This window comes from Gorilla gorilla, chromosome 18 (assembly GCF_029281585.2).
Source record: "Gorilla gorilla gorilla isolate KB3781 chromosome 18, NHGRI_mGorGor1-v2.1_pri, whole genome shotgun sequence".
Lineage (NCBI taxonomy): Eukaryota > Metazoa > Chordata > Mammalia > Primates > Hominidae > Gorilla > Gorilla gorilla.
The window spans coordinates 101,153,659-101,177,718 of record NC_073242.2 but is presented as its reverse complement, the minus strand read 5'-3'; the positions used below and the strand labels follow the sequence as shown (position 1 = coordinate 101,177,718).

At 40.1% G+C, this 24,060-nt stretch overlaps 1 protein-coding gene and 1 non-coding gene across 6 annotated transcripts in view; both read left to right on the top strand.

Moving 5' to 3' along the window:
- The window catches only part of PHLPP2 (PH domain and leucine rich repeat protein phosphatase 2), a 79,017-nt gene that overhangs the window by 5,248 nt on the left and 49,709 nt on the right, over nt 1-24,060 (top strand). For 4 of the 5 annotated variants that reach the window (XM_055366425.2, XM_031002881.3, XM_031002880.3 and 1 more), the window contains exons 2-3: nt 3,930-4,219; nt 15,672-15,805. In XM_055366425.2, coding sequence (XP_055222400.1) covers nt 3,930-4,219; nt 15,672-15,805 — 424 coding nt within the window. The remainder of the gene's footprint in view (nt 1-3,929; nt 4,220-15,671; nt 15,806-24,060) is intronic. The other variant, XM_055366426.2, reaches the window with a different exon arrangement.
- LOC115931128 (small nucleolar RNA SNORA70) lies at nt 19,679-19,813 on the top strand. The gene has a single exon (XR_004067681.1). It is a non-coding gene; the product is annotated as a small nucleolar RNA SNORA70 (small nucleolar RNA).

The window sequence follows — 24,060 nt, the reverse complement described above, 5'->3', positions numbered from 1 at the left end:
AATCTTTATTTTATTTTAATTCTTTTCGAGACGTGGTTTCACTATGTTGCCCAGGCTGGTCTTGAGCCCCTGACCTCAAGTGATCCTCCCTCCTTGGCCTCCTGAAGTGCTGGGATGATAGGCATGTGTTTTGTTTTTTTTTTTTGAGATACAGTCTTGCACTGTCACCCAGGCTGGATTGCAGTGGCGCGATCTCAGCTCACTGTGGCCTGCGCCTCCCAGGTTCAAGTGATTTCCTTGCCTCAGCCTCCCAAGTATTTGGGATTTCAGGCGTGCACCACCACGCCCAGCTAATGTTTTTGTATTTTTAGTAGAGACGGGGTTTCACTATGTTGGCCAGGCTGGTCTTGAACTCCTGACCTCGTGATCCGCCTGCCTTGGCCTCCCAAAGTGCTGGGATTACAGGTGTGAGCCACCGTGCTCGGCCGCATATATGTTTTGATAATGTAAAGTTCCTTAAGGAATTTATAATCTAAGGTAAATATATATGCACTAAAAATGACTGTTAAAAATCCTCACAGAAGAAAAATCAGGCCTGCTGTGGTGGCTCATGCTTGTAATCCCAGCACTTTGGGAGGCCCAAGCAGGAGGATTGCTTGAGTCCAGAAATTCAAGACCATCCTGGGCAACATAGCAAGACTCCATCTCTTAAAAACATACAAAAAATTAGCTGGGTGTGGTGGCATGTGCCTGTAGTCCCAGCTACTCTGAAGGCTGAGGCTTTAGGATCACTTGAGGTCAGGAGTTCGAAGCTGCAGTGGGCTATGATCATGCCACTGTAGTCCAGGCTGGGTGACAGAGCGAGGTCGTGTCTCAAAACAAACAAAACTTCCTGGGGTCTTCCTTGACTTTTCTAAGATTTAGAAGGTCAGTGGACCATTATTTGACCTTAGAAAGTTTTTCTGAAGACGACTTTTTTGTTTGTGTGAAACGGTGTCTGCTTACTCTTTTTTCTCCACTGAGTAGAGAATGCGGAGCTTTGTATAAATATTGCTATACTATATGGAATACTGTTTTCAGATGGTCCAGTTAATCTTTCCCAAAGATTAAAAAATGAGGAGTATTTAAAATTTAACAGTATTTACCTACTAAATATTTAACTATTAGCAGTATTTGACTATTCAGTGGTTAAAATTACTTAGTAGTACAAATACGATGGTCCCTATGTTTATGCAGTAAGCACTTGAAAGCCCTTTCATTCTGAGATGTTCAGCTTTGAGAAAATGCATTTGATGAGAAAACTAGTTCTCACTTGTAGCAGGGATTTATCCTACTTCTCTAAAGTTAGATTCAATAATCCTCATGGTTTTGAATAGCAATGCCTAAATCCCCAAGATCTGCAAAATGATCAGTTTTCCTGAGTTCTAAATTTAAACAATAAAGCCATTCTTACTCTTGTTTTTCTTTTTTCCCACATAGAAATACCTGCTAACTTTTCATTCCTCTTTCTCTGACATCTTTGGAAATGTATTACCCTCAAATATTTAATCTTAGTAATTATAAAAATAGTATTTGCTGTATTTATAGGTATTTCTATTTTCCGATGAGGAATACTACTGAAAGTATTTTATTTACTCCCATTGACTTTGCAGCTGCTGCAAAGATGTAGGGTTCTCCATAGAAATGGGAATTTTTCTCCCCAAGTTTGTTCAGCTTCTTGCCAGAGCTAATTGGACTAAGGTACAGATTGGGAATAGGTTTCTGTGATGTCAGCTGAGTTCTACAAACACTTCTGTGTCACGCAGGTGTTAACATGCTAGAAATGGAGAAGAGGAAGAAATATCAAATAAATAAATAAAACCCATCATCATCGATGTAGTATTAGAGGTGTACTCAAGGTGAAGAAGTTCTTAATTCTGTCTAGATAATTCATTAATTCTGTCTAGTAAAAATGTCTGGTAGTCGTTAATTCTGTCTAGGCAGAATGAGGATAGGAGATATGGAAGGCTCCATAGAGAAGGTGATGCCTGAGTAGGATTTTGAAGAATAACTTGTCATATGGATGAGGTGGAGAAGGACATTTCAGACAGGCCACAGAATTGTGGTGTACTTGGTGTGTTTGGAGAGCTGCAAGTAGTTGGAGGTGACTGAAACATGGAGTAAAGGGCAGTAGTAGGGAACGAAGCTGGAGAGGTACGGCTGCGGAAATGTCAGTGGAAATTTCTTTTTTATCAAAAAAACAGAAATAGCCCATCATAAAAATAGAGCAGGCAAATGCTGATCTTTAGAAACTTGTTATATTACCTGTAGAAATTGTTTTTGCTTTGAGATAACTTTGCAATATATGAATTTCACATACCTAAATTATCAAATGCGACATTAATTTTTTTTGAAACAGGGCAGGAATGGAAAGTATATTTGTGCAGTATTGTGTTGTTACTACACTTGGCTTATTTGGGATGTAAAGCAAAGGGTTAGGACCCTAGAGAAACACACATTTTCATAAGGAGACGTGTACAAAAATGTTCATTGCTGGATTGTTTCTAGCAGTGAAAAATTGGAAGCAAACTAAATGCTGTCAACAGGAGAGTGGATAAAGTTTGGTGTATTTGTATAAGGGAATATTATTCAAATGAATGAACTGGGTATATTAACACAGTTGTATCTCTAAAGCAGTATTGAACTAAATAAAATTACAGGGTGAAACAAAAGTATTGTTAAGGATTAGATGAAGTTTAAATTAGATAAGACAATACTGTGTATGGTTTATAGATAAAAGTTTTTTTTTTTTTTTTTTTTTTTTTTGAGACAGAGTCTCTGTTGCCCAGACTGGAGTGCAGTGGCACAATCTCGGCTCACTGCAATCTCTGCCTCCTGGGTTCAAGTGATTCTCCTACCTCAGCCTTCCAAGTAGCTGGGATTACAGGCACGTGCCACCACACTCGGCTAATTTTTTTTTTTTTTTCTTTGCATTTTTAGTGGAGACGGGGCTTCACCATGTTGGCCAAGCTGGTCTCGAATTCTTGACCTCAAATGATCCACTCACCTGGGCCTCCTAAAGTGTTGGGATTACAGGTGTGAGCCACCTTGCCCAGCCTAAAGTTTCTTTTTTTTTGAGATGGAGTCTTGCTCTGCCACCCAGGCTGGAGTGCAGTGGCGCTGTCTTGGCTCACTGAAACCTCTGCCTCCCAGGTTCAAGCAATCTTTGCACCTTAGCCTCCCAGGTAGCTAGGATTACAGGCGTGTGCCACCACAGCTGGCTAATTTTTTTGTATTTTTTAGTAGAGATAGGGTTTCACCATGCTGGCCAGGCTGGTCTCGAATTCCTGACCTCAGGTGATCGACCAGCCTTGGCCTCCCAAAGTGCTGGGATTACAGATGTGAGCCACTGTGCCCAGGCAAAATATTAAAATTTCTATTTTTGGGAGACAAGGTCTCGCTCTGTCACCCAGATAGGGTTGCAGTGGCACAATCACGGCTCACTGCAACCTCAGTCTCCCGGGTTCTCCAACTCAATCTGTTCTCCACCCTCAAGTAGCTGGGACTACAGGCGTGTGCCACCATGCCTGGCTAATATATAAAAAAAAATTTCTTTTGTAGAGATGGGATGTTGCCATCTTACCTAGGCTAGTCTTGAACTCCTGGCCTCAAGCAATCCTCTTACCTTGGCCTCCCAAAGTGCTGGGATTAGAGGCCTGAGCCACTGCAACCCGCTGTTTTGTTATTCTTGACCCGTTTCTGAAAATACAAGAAAAAAAGAGGGTCAGCGAAGATGATGGATGGAAACACAGACAGCAGTAAAGAAAATTAAGTTATCTGAGTTATTACGAATGAGCATGACAGATGTGAAGTGCTCCACAAAAGGGGGGGGGGGGATACTTGAGCAGAATGTTGGGGAATATAAAGTAGAGAGAGGTGGGGTGAGGACTGAAATGTCTAATTCAGTCAGATGTTCTAGCTAACACTTTCTTTCTCTTGATATTTTTTAGAGAAATATGAAACGCAATGGGAGCAGAAATTGTTTGAATAGGAGAAGTAGGTTTGGTTCTCGAGAAAGAGACTGGTTAAGAGAAGATGTAAAGAGAGGCTGTGTTTACCTTTATGGAGCAGACACTACCACTGCCACTACAACCACCACCACCTCCTCTTCCTCTTCCTCCTCCTCCTCTTCCTCTGACTTACATCTCGTCCTTTGCACTGTAGAGACACCAGCATCAGAAATATGTGCTGGAGAGAGAAGAGAAAGTCTTTATTTACAGCTTCATGGAGACCTGGTCAGGTGAGGTCTCAGTTTTACCACTCTAATTCTACCGTAATATAAATAATATGTGTTTCTGCTTAGAACTGGACTTTAGGATTTTAATTCTGCCGGAACTGATGTTGATTACGGACTCACTGGGCTTCAAGATTTGTCCTTGGAAGGCTGACTTTATGAATCTTGAATTTAAAAACTATTGACCAAGGAAAATTTGAGAGTTCTTTGATTTGGAATACACCATAGGTCAGATATCTAAATTTAAAAATAAGTATTTTAAAAGTTAAATTTTGTTGGCTGGGCGCGGTGGCTCATGCCTATAATCCCAGCACTTGGGGAGGCTGAGGTGGGTGTATCACTTGAGGTCAGGAGTTCCAGACCAGCCTGGTCAACATGGCGAAACCCTGCTGCTACTAAAAATATAAAAATTAGCCAGGCATGGTAGTGCGCACCTGTAATCCCAGCTAGTCAGGAGGCTGAGATATGAGAATCTCTTGAACCTGGGAGACCGAGGTTGCGGTGAGCCGAGATCATGCAACTGCACTCCAGCCTGGGTGACAGCAAGACTCTGTCTCAAAAAAAAAAAAAGAAAAGTTGTTTTTTTTTTTGAAAAGTGTAAATAGAATGAAATTTTTAAAAGGGTATAGAGTGAGAAGTACTTTTCTGTCCCTCATTCCCCAACTACCCAGGCCTGTTCTTGATAGTTATTACCAGCTTCTTATACACGCTAGGAATATTCTGTTAAATTATAAGCATATATGTGCCCATGCGTGAGTATGTGTCTCTACATATATTATAAATTTTAAAACTCATGGTGCTGTATGCAACACATTATTGACTTAATATCTTTTAGAGGTCTTTCCATGTTAATATTTATATAGTTGTCATGTATTTAATGGCTGCAGTAGTGTTCAATTTTGAGTCTATTATAATTTTAGCCAGTCTTCTATTAATGGACATTCAAGTTGTTACCAGTTTTTTGCTACTACAAGAAGTGCTGCAGTGAGTATCCATGTACCTGTGGTATCTCTCGTATGTGAGAGTCTGTATGATAAACTCCTAGAAGTGGAACTGCTGGGTCAAAGGATATTAGTATTTTTAATTTTCAGTTACTGTCAAATTCTTCTTCATAGAGGTTATATTTCCATCAGAAATATGAAAGTATATCTATTTTCTCCTTACTTTCTCAAAAATATGTTAGTATTAAATTTTATGTATAAATAGAGACACATACACATGAATGAGCTCAGACTTGCTCGTAAATAGAAATGATTGTTAAAAGTTTTAAAATTAGAGAATCATAAAGTCAGCATTCCAATGACAAATCTTTTTCTAGGCCAAGTGACTTAGATTTCTGCAAATGTGAGAGGAATTTTGTTGTTTTGTTATTTTAATTTTCATTTCTCTTAATGAGCATATTTTCATGGGTTTAAAAGCCATTTGTGTCTTGAAAAATTTTTATACAAATGTGAAGAAAATATTTTTATAATAGTCTTATACTATGCATGTGAACTGTTTGATTCAGTTTTTTAAAGAAAATCACTGTTAGTTCTTTGAATTAGTTGTCAAATAAGAGGTCTTTAAATGCCTGACCATGATTTTTCTCCTTTCCCCATTTCCTGTCATTGAAAAAGTGTCTTGAAACAGAATTCAAAGCTGTGGATTTAATACTGTTGAAAGTGAAAAGGAAGCTCCCACTTACACCTTAAAAGTGTGGTAATAATAGTAACACCTTTAGCTGAGCAAAAATTTGATGTCATTTTTAAAGTCTAAACTGAGATCTACTATGTGTTCCTTTTAGGATTTGGACTAATTCCTGAAAAAGTAGATTAGCATTTGAATGTTTTCCTTGTTCACCAGTTTACTACATTTGCTAAATCCATTTGTGAAACGAAAGGATCAGACTGGGTGATCCTTAGGCTTTTCTAAGTCTTAACACTGATTCTGATCTAATTTTATCAGGTGGAAAGCCTTGACCTATATTATATCTGGTAGTGATTGATTAACTTATTTAAGTATATGATGTATTCATTTGTATAGTAATGTTTATGTATACAAAGATATTAGAAATATGAAGAAAACCCCACTGGAATTGGCTTGCTACTAGTAGTTGTGTAATTAGTTAAGAATCCGAATGTGATAGTTTATTTACTTATGTGTTTATTTACTTATGTGCCCTGTAGCCTTCATCATTTATAATGAAATAGCCCTTTGAAGGTATAATTGATTAGAAAATAATGAAAGCACTATTGAACTGTGGTTTCAAAGAATGAATATATTTTCATTGCTGGAGTAGGAGCTCAATAAGTTTTATCCAGCTAAGGATGATGATGATGGTAGATTTCAGCTAACATTAAGTGCTTTCATGTGTTGGTATGCTCAGTGCTTTATGCACATTTTCTCATTAAATCCTCACAATAACTCCAAGGAAGGTAGTATCGTTGCTTTTAGATGAGGAAGATTGAGGCCTTGAGAGAGATTCAGTAACCTGCTCAAGGACAGGCAGGTACTGCCCTGCAGTTAGAATGCCTGAACCATTCAAGGTAGATGATGGACTTCGTTCTGAGTAAAGGCCAGCTGTGACAGGAACTGGCGCAGCAGCGACACTTCCTCAGTTTCACTATTTAATCATGCTTATTTCAAGATTGTTTTTAGATCTGTTACTCAGCTGTTACTTGTTTATGATCAGTTTTACATTATCTAATCAAGGGAGTATTTTCTGCGTAAAAGCCCTTTATCAGATAGTTGACAATCTAAGGCATTATCTTTTTAAGGAACTTTTTGCTGATTACTGAAGTATGTTCACCAAAGAAATTTTGGAAAATGAAAAAGCATAAAGAGAAATGATAATCAATGCTTATGCTTTATGTAAATTACCTCATTTAATCCTCACAACCATCTTGTGAGGTAGACACTGTCCCCATTTTATAAATGAGGAAAATAAGGTTTCACAGGGTTAAGCATCTCATCTAAGTGCAATCAGCTACTAAATGGTAGAGCTGGAGTTTGAATCCTGGCATTCTTACGCTATGTCTGTCTTCTGTATTGCCTCCCTGTAGTAACATTATTTTTACCCAGATCTTTTTTCAATCCCACATACTTTTAAATATTTATGTATTTGGGCTCACATCATATTCAGTTTTATATCCTGTCTCCTGTCTACTTAGTGGATCATCTTAATTTCTTTTTTTTTTTTTTGAGACGGAGTTTCACTCTTGTTGCCCAGGCTGGAGTGCAGTGGTGCGATCTCGGCTCACTGCAACCTCTGCCTCCTGGGTTCAAGCGATTCTCCTGCCTCAGCCTCCTGAGTTGCTGGGATTACAGGCATGAGCCACCACACTTGGCTAATTTTCTGTATTTTTAGTAGAGACGGGGTTTCTCCGTATTGGGCAGCCTGGTCTCAAATTCCTGACCTCAGGTGATCTGCCCGCCTCGGCCTCCCAAAGTGCTGGGATTACAGGCATGAGCCACCGTGCCCGGCTGGATCATCTTAATTTCATGGTGTCATTAGAAATTCTTTAGACACCAGTTTTAATAGTTACAGAATATTCCTCTGTATGGATATACTATAAATTGATACATAATATGCAGTAATGGTTTAGAGATTGGATTCTGGAATGAGAGTGTATGGGTTCAAATCCTGGCTTCAACAGTTACTATGCAGGATATATAATGCTCTGTGCTTCAGTGTAGTAATCTGTAAAATGGAAGATGATAATATTTACATTGTTGAGTTGTCATGAGGATTAAATTATAAATGAAATGAAGATTAAATGAATTAATATTTGTAGTGCTGCTTAAACTGTCCACCTGTGGGGCTTGTTCAAGTGCAGATTCTGATTCAGTAGGTTTAGGTGGTGCCTGAGAATGTACATTTCAATTAAGCTCCTAAGAGATGTGCTGTACTTCAGATAGCAATAAAGTAGTTAGATTGATGTCTGGCACCTAACAAGTGCTCAATAAATATTACCTATTTCAGTTGTCTGAGATCATACAAGTCTTAGAATTGGTGTTGCATTGACTAAACCATTGCCCATGTATTGTCACATTGCTGATTTCCCTAGGCTAGGTCCTGGAAATGGGATTACTGGGATTAAAATTACACCACGTTTTCTCTGAGTTATTCATTACTACTTTATGTTTTTTTTAAACCATGAGTTATCACTTGAATATAACTCAAGAATTACTAATTTATAGAATTTTAGCACTTGAGGAAACCTTAGAGAGATCATCTGGTGGTGAAACTAAATCTACCCTGTAACCCTCCCACCTTGCCATTTGGAAATATGTGTGGGGACAGGGTTTTTTGGTTATCATAACTGCTGGGAAGAGTTACAGAATTTAGGTGGCAAGGGCCAGAGAGACTTATTGAAATGTGTGTGTGCCAAGTGCAGTGGCTCAAGTCTGTAATCCTAGCACTTTGGGAGGCCAAGGCAGGAGGATTGCTTGGGCTCAGGAGTTCTAGATCAGCCTGGGCAACATGGTGAAGCCCCGTCGCTACCAAAAATATTAATATAAAAAATTAGACAGGCATGGTGGTGCACACCTGTGGTTCCAGTGCGCGTACTTCTTGGGACGCTGAGGTAGGAGAATCGCTTGAGCCTGGGAGGCGGAGGTTGCAGTGAGCCAAGATTGCACCACTGCATTCCAGCCTGGGCGACAGAGAGATCCTGTCTCAGAAAAAAAAAGAAAAAGAAAAATGTGTGTGGGACAACCTTGTACAGCCAAGGATTTTCCTGCCCCAAAAGTCAGAAACTTCCCCATTAGGAATCACTGAGGCCATTTCCCTCAGTGAAAACAGACTCAGAGGGTTCAGGTTGAATGCACATTCCTGCCAGCTGGCTGGTGATAGATTGGTCTTGTCTCTCAATCTGCTGCTACTTACAATTAAAATATTTGGCTTGTCTTTTCTATTGAACTGTTTCGAGTGATAAAAATGACTCACTAGTGAAGCTTAGTGTAATCATTGCCTCCTGTCTGAAAAGTTGTTAAGATCATTTGTGATAAAATGGATTGCCCTTTGGCTGATGGTCATATACTTTTATTCTTAGTCATCAAAATAACCAAGCGTTTTTCTTTTTTTTAATTTTTATTTTTTCATTAACCAGATGAGAAGAGAAACTAAGATTTCTAAATAGTCAGTAGCTATCTTTTAAAATTAGTTTAGAACCAATAGGGTGTGTATAACAGAAAATAGCACCCTTGGGATTTGGGATGCTGAGTTCTGATTCCCATTTGCTGAGTCACTAAAATTTTGTTTGCCATATTTTGAAATTATAAAGGTGGAATGAAACATCCTGTTTTAGGATACATACTGAACTGATTACCACAGAATAGGGGAAAGGGAGTTTTTTTCCTACATGTTTTTGTGCTATTTAAAAATTTTAAAAGAATGCATTATATGTTACAAAATTGGAATATAGGTAAATAATTTTCTTTATTTTGAAACATTTTTTATCCATTTTAAAACTTCTGAAATCAGCATATATATTAGAGTTGATGGTAGGTTATAGTTTAATTGGCAGAATTTTTTTAAATTTATTTTTCTTTTTTTAAAAAAATAGAGATTGGATCATGCTATGTTGTCCAGGCTGGAGTACTGTGGCTATTCACAGGCCCTATCATAACACACTACAACCTTGACCTCCTGGGCTCGAGTGATTCTCCTGTCTCAGCCTCCTGAGTAGCTGGGACTACAGGGGCACACTACTACATCTGGCTAGATTTTTCTTTTTTTTTTTGTTTCTGAGATGGAGTCTCATTCTGTTGCCCAAGCTGGAGTGTAGTGGCACAATCTCAGCTCACTGCAACATCCCCTTCCTGGGTTCAAGCGATTCTCATGCCTCAGCCTCCCGAGTAGCTGGGACTACAGGCGCGCAACACCAGGCGCAGCTAATTTTTGTATTTTTAGTAGAGACGGGGTTTCACCATGTTGGCCAGGATGGTCTTGATCTCTTTGTCAGGGACGTCTGTGTGAAGAGACCACCAAACAGGCTTTGTGTGAGCAATAAAGCTTTTTAATCACATGGGTGCAGGCGGGCTGAGTTGGAAAAAGGAATCAGCAAAGGGAGATGGGGTGGGGCAGTTTTATAGGATTTGGGTAGGTAGTGGAAAATTACAATCAACCTGCTCTCGCGGGCAGGGTTGGGGGTTACAAGATGCTCGGTGGGGGAGCTTCTGAGACTCATTGTCCAGGAGAAGGAATTTCACAAGGTAATGTCATCAGTTAAGGCAGGAGCCGGCCATTTTCACTTCTCTTGTGGTTCTTCAGTTGCCTCAGGCCATCTGGATGTGTACAGGCAGTCTTGGGCTCAGAGGCTTGACATTCCTGTCTTTTTATATTAATAAGAAACACAAAACAGTGGTGGAGTATTGGGATGGCAAAAATGTTTGGGGGTGGTATGGGGAGATAATGGGCGATGTTTCTCAGGGCTGCTTCGAGCAGGATTAGGGGCGGCGTGGACACCTTAAAGAAAGGCTTTGACCTCGTGATTCACCCACTGCTGCTTCCCAAAGTGCTCGTATTACAGGTGTGAGCCACTGTGCCCTGCCGATTTTTCTTAATGGTTATTCTGATACCAGCTGGCTTGCTGTAATACAGGTCTGACACTGACTGCCAGAGTTAGTGCAGACTTCACAAGTTAAAGGGCAAGGCCCCAGCAAGACTGCCCTTCAGACTCCAGCTGCACTTCTGACCAACTGTCTGCAAGGAAGAACTTGGCAGAACTCAGGAAGGTGCTATACTTACAATTACAGTTTTAGCTTGATGCAAATCAGCACCAGCCAACGGAAGAGACACATAGGGTGAGGTCTAGAAGAGTCCCAAATACAGAACTTTGTACCCTCTCCCAGTGGAATCAAGGCCTGTCATCCTCCTACCATATCGAACAGTTCATCAACTAGGAAACTCCACTGGTGTTCAGTACAATGTTTTTGTTGAGGAATCATTATGAAGGCATGATTGGTTGAATCTTTGACCTCATGATTCAACTCAGTCTCCAGCCCCCTGTTCTTCCCCACCCAGGTCAGGGTGGCTCAGAGCCCCAACCCTCTAATCACATGGTGGTTGGTCTTTTCTGGTGACCAGCCCCTGTCCTGAGTCTTCTCATCTCTTAGCATAAACTGGGGGGTGATCCAAGGGGGTCATGAATAACAAAGACACTCCTATTATTCAGGAAATGCTAAGGATTAGAGTCTCCTCCCAGGAACCAGGGACAAAGACCAGCTGTATTCTTTATTATTCAGCAGTGGTGCGTAAAAAATGGTGTATCTTTTAAATCATGATATATTGGACTTAATGAAATAATGGTAATTTTAAAACATAGCTTTTTTAGGTTTCTTGGTGTGAATAAGTTAACACATAAAGTGGTTTGAGCTCTCTTCTGCTTAATTTATTTTAACTATATATAAAATAATTTGGTTTTCCTAAAAAGAACCTAGGTTTTGTGAAACCGACACAGGTTCCTACCCTGATGTCATTATGTACTAATTGTGTGACTCTGAATCTCATTTTTCTTATTTGCAAAATAGACATAGTTTTGTAATAATTAAACATTTTCAGCATAGTGTCAGGTATGAAATAAACATTTGTTGAAGTATCCCTATTGTTTCTATTTGTATTATTATCTATATTATTGATTTTAACATTTGCAGATTTTACCTTTATAGGCAGTCAAGGATTGAGTTTTAATCTGAATTTGATGTAGAACATGGTACTATACTTTGTTAGGGTCTTTGATTCCATGTGTTTGATTTTAATAGTGTATGGTTTGGCCCCCCCACTATTAACTAAAACTCTTGTGAAATGATACTTGGAATGAAATTTACTCTTCTTACATATATCTTAACTATAGGGACTGCTTAGAATAACTAATACAGAATGATACTACTCTTGGCTAAGAGATATAATCTGCTGTTAACCCCATTGCTGTGTCTGTTGGCTGGTTTGGAGAGAAATTACCATATGCATATATATTCAAATTTACATGGACTATAGTAGGTCTTACAAGCATTTGAAGCAAACCAAAACTGTTACTCCAAAACTATTGTCTCCTTAAAGCAGTAGTAGAAATAGTTCAAATGCTGAATAGAACTTTTTGTTGCCAGTATTACTTTCTCTCACACCTGTTTTGCAGTATATAATTTCCCTTTGATTGGTGAGAGATTTAACAAATAGCTAATTACCAGACTCTTAAACTTTTGGAACTTTGAAACACAAAATTGAACTGTAAGCACATTATAGCATTTCCCTCCCCAATACTGTCTACTTTTTTCAGCAGAAGAGTTTAATGAGTAAATGGAATTAGTCCTTCATTTTACTAGTTTTTGTACTTCTTGAAATATTACTTGTTTACTTAGAAGAAAGAAAATACTTTCTTAGGGTAGATATGTATAAGGAGGTCCGGGTGTGGTGGCTCATGCCTGTAATCCCAGCACTTTGGGAGGCCAAGGTGGGCAGATCACGAGGTCAGGGATTCGAGAGCAGCCTGGCCAATATGATAAAACCCTGTCCCTACTAAAAATACAAAAATTAGCTGGGCATGGTGGCGTGGGCCTGTAGTCCCAGCTACTTGGGAGGCTGAGGCAGAAGAATTGCTTGAACCTGGGAGGCAGGGGTTGCAGTGAGCCAAGATCGCACCACTGCACTCCAGCCTGGGCAACAGAGCGAGACTTTGGCTCAAAAAAAAAGAAAAATAAAAAGAAAAAAAAGATGTGTAAGGAGGGTTTCCAAAATCTACAGAGCCTTTTTAGGCCAGGAAATTTGGTTGTGTAAAATATGTCAGAATTAGGATGCTTCCATTTCTTTCAGTTTTCTAGAGAGAAATAGAAAAATTGAGCACTGGAGATTTAGCCTGAAAGTATAATTGTTTGTTGTTCCTGAATATGTGATCATTATATGGAATTATAGTGTTTAAATACACTGAACTGTGTAGGGGTCAGGTAGAATTTGTATTATATTAGGAAGGTGCCTTAGATACCTCATAGACCCTTGATTTCTGAAATGCCCTGAAGATCATCTGGCCCAATTTGATTCTTATAGGTGTTTCTTCTAAAATGTCTGTGACAGATGGCTCTCCAGGTCTCTCTGAACAGTTCTGAGAGGCAGTTCATTTCATGGTTGAGCATCTCTAATCGTTAAAATTCTTCCTCATGTTTAGCTTAAATCTACCTATGCACCTTCTCATTGTTCTGAGTCCCATTCTTTGGAGCAGTACAGAGTTAAGTCCAATCCGTCTCAACATTTGAAGATCTGTCTCTTTATATCCTTACTCTCCTTGTCTTCAAGTTAATCCTCCATCAGTTTATTCATATTATATGGTTAGTTGACCTCTCTCCAGGATGCAGTTTATTAAAAGTCCCCCTTAAAATGTGTCTTTCTCTCAGAAGAATCCCACCATTGTGCTGGGAAAATGCCTAACATTGTCATAGACAATGAGTTTTGTAAATTTTGGTTTTGTTTGGCTAGGGATTAATTGTAATTGATGTCTACATAATCTGAAAAGTTTATTTCCCATTTCTCTTTAATTCAATCTTTATTGGTCGTTACAGGCTTTTTTTTCTTTGATCATTCCCCATGTAGCAGTTCATTCTGAGTTTATTTGATAGTTTCTGGAAGCTAAAATACTGAACTGAGCAGTCAGGAGAGGCCAGGTGGTTGTTTTATTTTTGTCTTTTTTGTACATCAGTATGATTTCTGTTCCTAAATTATCATTTTGTTACAGTTGTTTATGTTCAGCTTTGTAGTTGTTTATGTTCAGCTTGTTGCCAACAGCATTTTCTAGTTCTTAAACTACAAAATGCAGACATCATTCATATGTTTTTGTCATGATGGGAAATGCATCATGTTTCTTATTAATAATATAATTATTAAGTTTTTTTTTGTTTTTTTTTTTTTGTTGTTGAGACAGAGTCTCACTCTGTCGCCCAGGCTGGAGTGCGGTGGCACCATCTCGGCTCACTGCAAGCTCTTCTCCCAGGTTCATGCCATTCTCCTGCCTCAGCCTCCCGAGTAGCTGGGACTGCAGGCGCCCGCCACCACGCCTGGCTAATTTTTTTGTATTTTTAGTAGAGATGGGGTTTCACCATGTTAGCCATCTCCTGACCTCGTGATTCGCCCGCCTCAGCCTCCCGAAGTGCTGGGATTACAGGCGTGAGCCACTGTGCCCAGCTATTCTTAAGTTTTCTGAACAGGTTCTTTAAATGTTCTTTCAGACCTTTTGAACACATACGGACTTTCCTGTGCTTGCTTTTGATTGTTGTTTGAGATGGGAGAAATACTCTATTTTTATTCTAATTAAAATTGATTCCAATCTTAAGATTTTTTAGAATAGTAATTGTCAGTATCTTACTGAACACTTACTACATGTGAGATATTTTGCTAAGCACTTTTCATACTATATAGTATCTTGTTGAAAGTAAATAAATAAATTTAAACATCTTATGAGTTAGGTATTGTTGCTATTCCCATGTTACTGATGAGGATTTAAAACAGTGAGAGTAAATATACTGGGGCATGCAGTTGGTAAAGTGGCAGGACTAAGACTTGAACCCAGGCAGTTGACTGTTGGAGCCTATACGTTTAGCCACTGTATTTATAACTGTTTGGTTTCTAGTAAAAGCATTATAAAAGAGCTGTCTTGCTATTATGACTGTTATAGCCCCTTCTATCAAAATATACATTCATCACTTTTTTTTTTTTTAATATTTTTCAGTATTTTAAGTCTGTGATTTAAAATACAGTGTCACCAGGGGCCACAAGTGATTGCAGGACATTCTGATTTTACCTTAGCTTTCAATTAGGACCATGTAGTAGAATGATCTTTAGGGAGTTATTTTAAGGTGAATTAATAAATGGAAATTCTCAATTTTAATTTCTAATTTGGTAAATATCAATAGATATAACACATGTAAACAAAAGCTCTTTGTGATCCCCAAAGTATAAAGGGGTCCTGACACCAAAAACTTAAAAAAACACTTGTTTAGATTAGTTGTATCATAGAATATTAAAGAAAATCTTGACCGAGGAATAAAAATCAAGAGCAGATTTTGTATGTTGAGTTACTACTCAGCCATGAAAAAGGAATGAAGTCATGTCTTAATGCAGCAACATGGATGGACCTGGAAGTCATTATCTTCAGTGAAATAACTCAGAAACAGAAAGTCAAATACTACCTGTTCTCTCTTACAAGTGGTAGCTAAATAATAGAGTGTGGGGTAATAGACATTGGAAAAGCAGAAGGGTGTGAGGGTGGGGTGGGAGTGAAGGATGAGAAATTACTTAATGAATACAATATACGTGATTCAGGTGAGGATTACACTAAAAGCCCAGACTTCACTACTAAGCAGTATATTCATGTGACAGAATAGCACTTGTACCCCTGAAATTTATACAAATAAAAATAAAAATACTAAAAAATTAAATGAACCATTTTTATTACTTACCAAATATATATATTTTTTTGAATTGTGTAATCAGGAGACTGGAACCTACTGAACGACCTCTTCAGATCGTTTATGATTACTTATCCAGGCTGGGATTTGATGATCCTGTGCGCATACAGGAGGAGGCTACAAATCCTGACCTCGGCTGTATGATTCGATTTTATGGTGGTAAGAATTTATCAGTGGCTTTGTATGTTAACTACTTTTAAGTTGATCATTTGTGCCTCTTATCTGCTGTCAGCTTTTTAAAAGTATTGTATCAAAAGCTAGTTTTAAGCCAATTAACTAACATAGTTAACACCAACCAAACAACAACAAAAGCCAAGAGGTCAGGGGTAAGGGAACACTTAAAAAATATCTTCTCTTTTTATTTTTGCTCATTTTGCACTTGTATTTTGCTAACTTACTAGCATTATTTTATACCTTTGCCAGAATCTTGACTGGATCATGCTTTAGTAAATTATTTTTTCAAGCTCCTGGTAAAGTCTGTGAACTTCTGGATAGCTCAAAAATGTTGAGAGTAAGTAATCATTATCATATATGACTTGACGTTGATGAATATACCTGTCAAATTTGTATATTGGTGAATTTAGTGGGGTTTAAATCTAGGATTTTTGACTCTTCTGAGAAAAATATTTTAAGGTGAATTTGAGGAACACAACCCATCTATCACTATAATAGTTAGTTAAAAAAACAAAAACTTGGAACAGTAACATGCTTCTTATCTGATTGTGGTTGAACCCTAGTTCTTCATTATGGTAGTCCCCCCTTATCCACTGGGATTGTGTTCCAAGATCCTTAGTGGACGACGGAAATTGCAGATAGTACTGAACTCTATATATACTATGGGTTTTCCTGTATACACATACCTATGGTAAAGTTTAATTGATAAATTAGGCAAAGTAAGAGATTAACAATATTTAATTATAAAATAGTATAATTATAGCAATATGCTGTAATAAAAGTTAGTGAATGTTCTCTCTCTCAAAATATCTTGTACTTTACTTACCTATTTTCAGACCATGATTGACTGCAGATAACTAAAACCTTGGAAAGCAAGACCACAGGTGGCAGGGGGGGCTACTGTGTATATTTTTTTCTAGAATGAAAGTTGAACCTTTCTTTTACGTGCAGTTATACTGCACAGTGGTTGGCTCTGATGCCCCTACTTTTCCTACCACCATCTGATAAATTACAGCATATGCAGGATCTTAATGTACTATACCCTTAAGAGGATATTTCCAGTAGAGTCTAAAAGAGTACCAGTTTGTAGTACTTAAATTTTGAGGGATCTTTCCAAAAGTGAGTTCTGTTGACATAGAAAAGCTAGTATGGTTTGAGTGAGGAAATTAAGTTTGGGATGAAACTTAAAGTTAATAATCTTTGAAAAAAGGTAATAATGTACCTGGTACCAAAAACAAAAGGTAGGTAGGTAGATAAATAGATAGACAGATAGATAGATAGATAGATAGATAGATAGATAGATAGATAGATAGATAGATAGATGAATTAGTTATCTGTTGGCTCTGTAACAAATTGCCTCAAAAGTTAGGACTTAAAATGGTTAATACTTAATAATTATATAGTTTTTGTGGGCCAGAAATCTAGGAGCAGTTTAGCTGGAGGGATGGTCCTGGCTTGGGTTTCATGAAGGCCTGAGTAGGGCTGGAAGATTCACTTTCAACACGGTTCACTCACATGGCCTCAGTTCCTCACCAGCTGCTGGTAGGAGGCCTCAGTTCCCTCTTCTGTGGATCTTTCCATAGGGCTTCCTAGGTGTCTTCACAACATAGTGGCTAGTTTCCCCAGTGATAAGACACACGTATACACACATGCATGCACGTGCACAGAGGCCTCAGTGTCTTTTACAACCAAGCTTTATAAGTCACCTTTAGTTTTACCGCTTTTTACTTATTAAGAAATGAGTCACAGGCTGGGCGTGGTTGCTCAAGCCTGTAATCCCAGCACTTTGGGAGGCTGAGGCGGGCAGATCACAAGGTCAGGAGATCAAGACCATCCTGGCTAACACAGTGAAACCCTGTCTCTACTAAAAATACAAAAAATTAGCCGGGCGTGGTGGCGGGCACCTGTAGTCCCAGCTACTGGGGAGGCTGAGGCAGGAGAATGGCGTCAACCTGGGAGGTGGAGCTTGCAGTGAGCCGAGATCGCGCCACTGCACTCAAGCCTGGGTGACAGAGCGAGACTCTGTCTCAAAAAAAAAAAAAAAAAAAAAATGAGTCACTAAACACAGCCCGTACTATAGAGAGAGGAATTAGCTCCAGTTTTTGAAAGGAGTGTCAAAGAATTTGTGGGTCTATTTTTTTTTTTTAATTTTTTATTTTTTTTGAGACAGGGTATCACCCATTTGCCTAGGCTGTAGTGCAATGGTGCCATCATGGCTCACTGCAGCCTCAACCTCCCGGGCCCAAATGATTCTGCCACCTCAGCCTCCCAAGTAGCTGGAAATACACGTGCGCACCACTGCACCTGGCTAATTTTTGTATTTTTTGTAGAGCTGAGGTCTCGCCGTGTTGCTCAGGCTGGTCTCAAACTCCTGGGCTCAAGTGATCCTCCTATCTTGCTCTCCTAAAGTGCTGGGATTACAGGCATAAGCCACTGTGAGCAGCCGGATCTATAATAAAACCGATGCAGGATATTTTCTTGACCCCTCTTTGGGACTTGTGACAGGGGTACCCCATTTACTCAGCCCACCCCGCTCAACCCCTTGTGGGAGGGAATGCACAGGTGAATGAGTGCATGAACTGGCTAGCTGATTGGACGCTGGTGGGAACAAACCGTGTTCACTGGGGTCTGTTGTGCTCCACCCTTTGTGGGATGTAGCGCATAGGAGAGCGAGTGCAGGAACTGGCTGCCTGCTTTAGCACCAGCAGAAGCAAACTCTGTGCAGGCTTGCAGCAGCGTCCAGGTGGGGGTGTCTGTGATCCCAAGGCCCCAGAGGACATGTTATAATGCTCTCTTACCTCTCTTATCTGCAGACGGCAATGTGTTATCAGGTCAGTGGTCCCTTTGCCTTGTTGCGTAGGGCGGCTGCTTTCCACCAGTGAGAGTAAAGGGCCAGTGTGACAGCCTTTTTGAATACCGGCACTTGGTGCGTCCCAAATTCTTGTCTGGTGCCTAAGAGGCATGAGGTCATGTGGACAAATTGAAAGATGGTGAATGCAGAGAATTTTATTGAATGATGAAAGCAGCTCTCAGTGAAGAGTGGAGCTGGAAAGGGAATGGGAAGGGCAGCTCACTCTCCCTTGAAGTCAGGTTGCCTCCCTGCCACTGTCTTCTGAAGTCAAGTCGCCTCTCCCTGATGTCCAGCTGCTTCTCTTCTCTGCTCGCTGAGTCTGGGGTCTTCATGGGCACAGGATGGGAGGTGCTGTAGGTAGTTTTGGAAAAGGCAGCATTCGATTGGTAAAAAGACATTCAGAAAGAACCATTCAGGAGAGAGCAGACAAACAGGGATGGAAATTCTGACTTTGGGCCACAGGTTTCAGGCTTTTTGGCTCGAAGGTGGGGTTTTGCTGGGGACCTGTCCCTGTCTGCCTAGAATTTCTCTGCCTCCTGTCTCTATCAAAACTATCATAGAAAATATGCTTCCCTCTCACCTTTTTCCTCCAACCACCCAGTTCCTGAAACCAGACACAACTATTGTTACAGAAGGAAAGAGTTGAAGTATTCTCTTTGAAGTAAATAGCTTAGTAATCAGCTTCAAATATTTTATGTGTAGAATTTTTGGTGCATCAGCTTAGTTGGAATATAGTGTTAATAAAGTCAAAGTCATAAGGGCCCGAGTGCGAACCAGTTAATGTTGTGTTCTCTGGTTATAAAAGGACACTGGGTAGTGTCCCAGTCAGCCATGATGCAAATGCCAGTTATCAGTCTTGCTGGAGAGGGAGTGCTGGGGTAAAAGTGAGTGGAATGGCTCTCTCAGTTCAAATTCATGATATAAAAGCTGTGGAGATAACATTTCACTAAAGTCAAGTTGAGTAGGTAGCATGATTAATCATGGGATTAAGAGAGCATGTAAATCCTCTGCAGACAGTTAAGCCAACTGAGTTCCTTTCCTCATGGGGGCCCAGTGTACAATGGCTGCCCACAGCAGCTTCCTTGGTAGCGTACTCAGCCTGTTTCTTGTATGGGTTGCTCTAAGGGACCTTGGAGACAGGCCTTTCAGATGGATGTTCATGTCTCTGACTTTGTGCTATCCCCAGTCTAGGCTCCAAACAGGTATACGAGGTGCCTTTGGAAAGCCCCAGGGCACTGTGGCTGAGGTTCACATTGGCCAAGTTACCATGTCCATCTGCACCAAGCTGCATAATAAGGAGCACATGATTGAGGCCCTATGTAGGGCCAAGTTGAAGTTCCCTGGCTGCCAGAAGATCCCACATCTCTAAGAATTGGGGCTTTACCAAGTTCAATGCAGATGAATTTGAAGACATGGTGGCTGAGAAGCAGCTCATCCCAGATGGCTGCGGGGTCAATTACATCCCCAGTAGTGGCCCTCTGGACAAGTGGCGGGCCCTGCTCTTGTGAGGGCTTCCACTGTGCTGCCCCCTCTTAATGCTCACCAATAAATCCTACTTTCTGGGCCGGGCGAGGTGGCTTACGCCTGTAGTCCCAGCACTTTGGGAGGCTGTGGCGGGCGGATCACGAGGTCAGGAGATTGAGACCATGCTGGCTAACAGAGTGAAACCCCGTCTCTACTAAAAATACAAAAAATTAGCCAGACGTGGTGGCGGGTGCCTGTAGTCCCAGCTACTCCGGAGGCTGAGGTGGGAGAATGGTGTGAACCCGGGAGGCAGAGCTTGCAGTGAGCTGAGATGGTGCCACTGCACTCCAGCCTGGGCAACAGAGCAAGACTCCGTCTCAAAAAGAAAAAAAAAAATCCTACTTCCTGTTCACCTTAAAAAAAAAAAGAGAGAGAGAGAGAGAAAGAGCAAACCCCTTATTTGCGTTGGAGAAAGTGGCATATAGAGGGTATGATTTGTGAGGGAAGTTGTAGCTCTGGGACTGTATGGCTCAGGTAGCACAACCCCCTGCCTGAACGTTTCTCTGTGTACTGCGTTCTCTGCACATATTGTTTAAAACAGCTTTGTCAAAAGAGCATAAATACAAACATCAGAAGCCAGACGCAAAAGAATTACATCGTATGTTTCCATTCATTTAAAGTTCAGAAAACAGGCTAAACACAGCCATATTATTTTGAAATGTGTGGCAATACTATTGTTTATCAAAATCTGTTCTTTCATAATAACAAAATTGTAGTGGGGCATATAACTGCCTAGCTACAGCCCATTTTGCAGCCTTTCTTGCGGTTAGGTGTGTACATGTGACAAAATTTTCTTCCATTGTATGGAGTGGACTTGATGTGTGCCACTTCTACCTGGTTCCTAAAACCCCCAGTGTGTGCTTCTCAGGGCTTTGGTGCTCTTTTCCTGTCTGGTGGGCTAGGATGGCAATAATCAGAGCAATAATTGAAGTCAAGTGTGGAAAATTGCAGACCCTGAGTTTCTTTTTTTTTTTTTTAATTTTTATTTATTGAGACAGAGTCTTGCTCTGTCGCCCAGGCTTGAGTGCAGTGGTGCCATCTCAGCTCACTGCAACCTCCGCCTCTCAAAGATTCAAGCAGTTCTCCTGCCTCAGCCTCCTGAGTGACTGGGATTAGAGGAACCCACCACCACAGCTGGCTAATTTTTGTATTTTTAGTAGAGATGGGGTTTCACCATGTTGGCCAGATCTCAAATTCCTGACCTCAAGTCATCCGCCTACCTCGGCCTCTCAAAAGTGCTGGGATTACAGGTGTGAGCCACTGTGCCTGGCCAGAACCTGAGTTTTTGAATGACAGTGTTAACCCCTGGCAAAACAGAATGCTCACTTGAATGAATTAAATTCCTGTTGCTTGAGCCATTATATTGTTTGCTACAGCCATAGTTAATACAGGATATATACGAAAGTGGCAAAAATATGAAGAGAGCAAGGAAATTACTATAAAAGTCAAGGGAGTGACTGAGGAGTGCAGGGAAGAGGACATGATTCTTACAAGTAGATTTTTTTTTTTTTTTTTTTTTTGAGATGGAGTCTCACTGTGGCCCAGGCTGGAGTGCAGTGTCGTCTAGGCCAGGTGCAATCTCAGCTCACTGCAGCCTCTGCCTCCTGGGTTCAAGCAATTCTCATGCCTCAGCCTCCCAAGTAGCTGGAACTACAGGCACCCACCACCATGCCTGGCTAATTTTTGTATTTTTAGTAGAGACGGGGTTTCACCACGTTGGTCAGGCTGGTCTCGAACTCCTGACCTCAGGTGATCTGCCCACCTTGGCCTCCTGAAGTGCTAGGATTGCAGGCGTGAGCCACTGCGCCCGGCCACATTTAAAATTTTGACTCAGCATTCCCAAATTGCACAAATAGGTGTTACTAGTGTGTACTTGATTTGGTAGAATTTGAGAGTACTTATTTCCCTACAGCATTGACAACATCAGGTATCATCTTTGCCCCAATTGCAAAAATACTATCTCATGTTAATTTGCATATTTAAAGCTTCTTTGTTAAAATATAGGAGTAACGTGGTAGAAAAACATTCCACCACCCTAATACAATTATTTTTATGATTGTGTATTTTCATAGTCTTATTTTATATGCATATTTTATATTTTTATTTATTGTTCATATATTTTTGCTTTTAAAACATTGGGTTTTTAACTACACAAGTGTAATATGACTATGGTGTCATTATCTGTGCGTTTTAATTTGTTATAATCACCTCCTAAGTCCATTAACTGCTCTATAGATAACCACCGTCAATTTGGTGTATATCTGTTCAGAATTTTCCAACTTGATTATTTTTATATAGTATATATTCATAGAACCATATGGATTTTGTTTACATAAATGGTATTATTTGGTATTGGTCTTCATGCTTTTTTCACCCAAGAGTTTGTCTTGGAGATCTTACCTTGTCAGCATTTGCAGAACCATCTTCTGTATGCATTTCTTTTTTTTTTTTTTTTCTGAGACAGAGTCTCACTCTTGTTTCCCAGGCTGCAGTGCAGTGGCATGACCTCGGCTCACTGCAACCTCCACCCCCCAGGTTCAAGCGATTCTGCTGCCTCAGCCTCCCAACTAGCTGGGATTACAGGTGGCTTACCACCACACCCAGCTAATTTTTGTATTTTTAGTAGAGGCGGGGTTTCACCATGTTGGCCAGGCTGGTCTTGAACTCCTGACCTCAGGTGATCCGACGGCCTCAGCCTCCCAAAGTGCTGGGATTACAGGCATGAGCCACTGTGCCTGGCCCTGTATACATTTCTTTAAGGGGCATAGTATTGGACATCATGTATGCATTATAGTCTGTGTAACCATCTCCTTAGTGATGGACATTTACTTTGTTTCCAGTTTTGGATGGTTAAAACAGCCATTTTAGTAAAATTATCTCTTTATGCACCTGTATTCCTTCAGAGTGATCTCTAAGAATGAAATTATTGGCTTATAGGTTACTCACGTTTAAAATATTAATAGTTACTACTGCAGAACACTTTTATATCCTGTCAGTATAACAGAGTACCCCTTTGCCTATAACCTTTCAATATTATTAGGCTTTAAAATATTTACTAATCTGATAGATAAAATGATGGTCTTGGCTGGGCACGGTGGCTCATGCCTGTAATCCCAGCACTTTGGGATGCCAAGATGGGCGGATCACGAGGTCGGGAGATCGAGACCATCCTGGCTAACACAGTGAAACCTTGTCTCTACTAAAAAATACAAAATATTAGCCGGGCGTGGTGGCAGGCGCCTGTAGTCCCAGCTACTCGGGAGGCTGAGGCAGGAGAATGGCGTGAACCCAGGAGGCGGAGCTTGCAGTGAGCCAAGATCGAGCCACTGCACTCCAGCCTGGGCGACAGAGCAAGACTCCGTCTCAAAAATAAAAAAAAAAAATTAAAAAAATGATGGTCTCTTTGTTTAAATTTTTTTCCCCTGATTACTAGTGTGATTGAGAATTACTTCATATTTTTATTGGATCTTTCAGTTTCTTTGAACTACTCATTGATATTTTTGTACATGTTTCTGTTTCTCTTTTTTCATATTGATTTAAAGGACTTCTGCATGTATTCTGAATATATATCTTTTGGGTACTATATTTGTGACTCAATTTTTTTCCAGCCTGTAACTTTTTATTTTATTTATTACTTTTTATTGTGCATAAGTTTAAAATTTTTATTTAGTCACTGTTTAGTCAATTTATTTATTTTATTTATTTTTTGAGACAGAGTCTTGCTCTGTTGCCCAGGTAGGAGTGCAATGGCATGATCTCGGCTCATTGCAAGCTCGGCCTCCCAGGTTCAAGCAATTCTCCTGCCTCAGCCTCCTGAGTAGCTGGGATTACAGGCGTCTGCCACCATGCCCAGCTAATTTTTGTA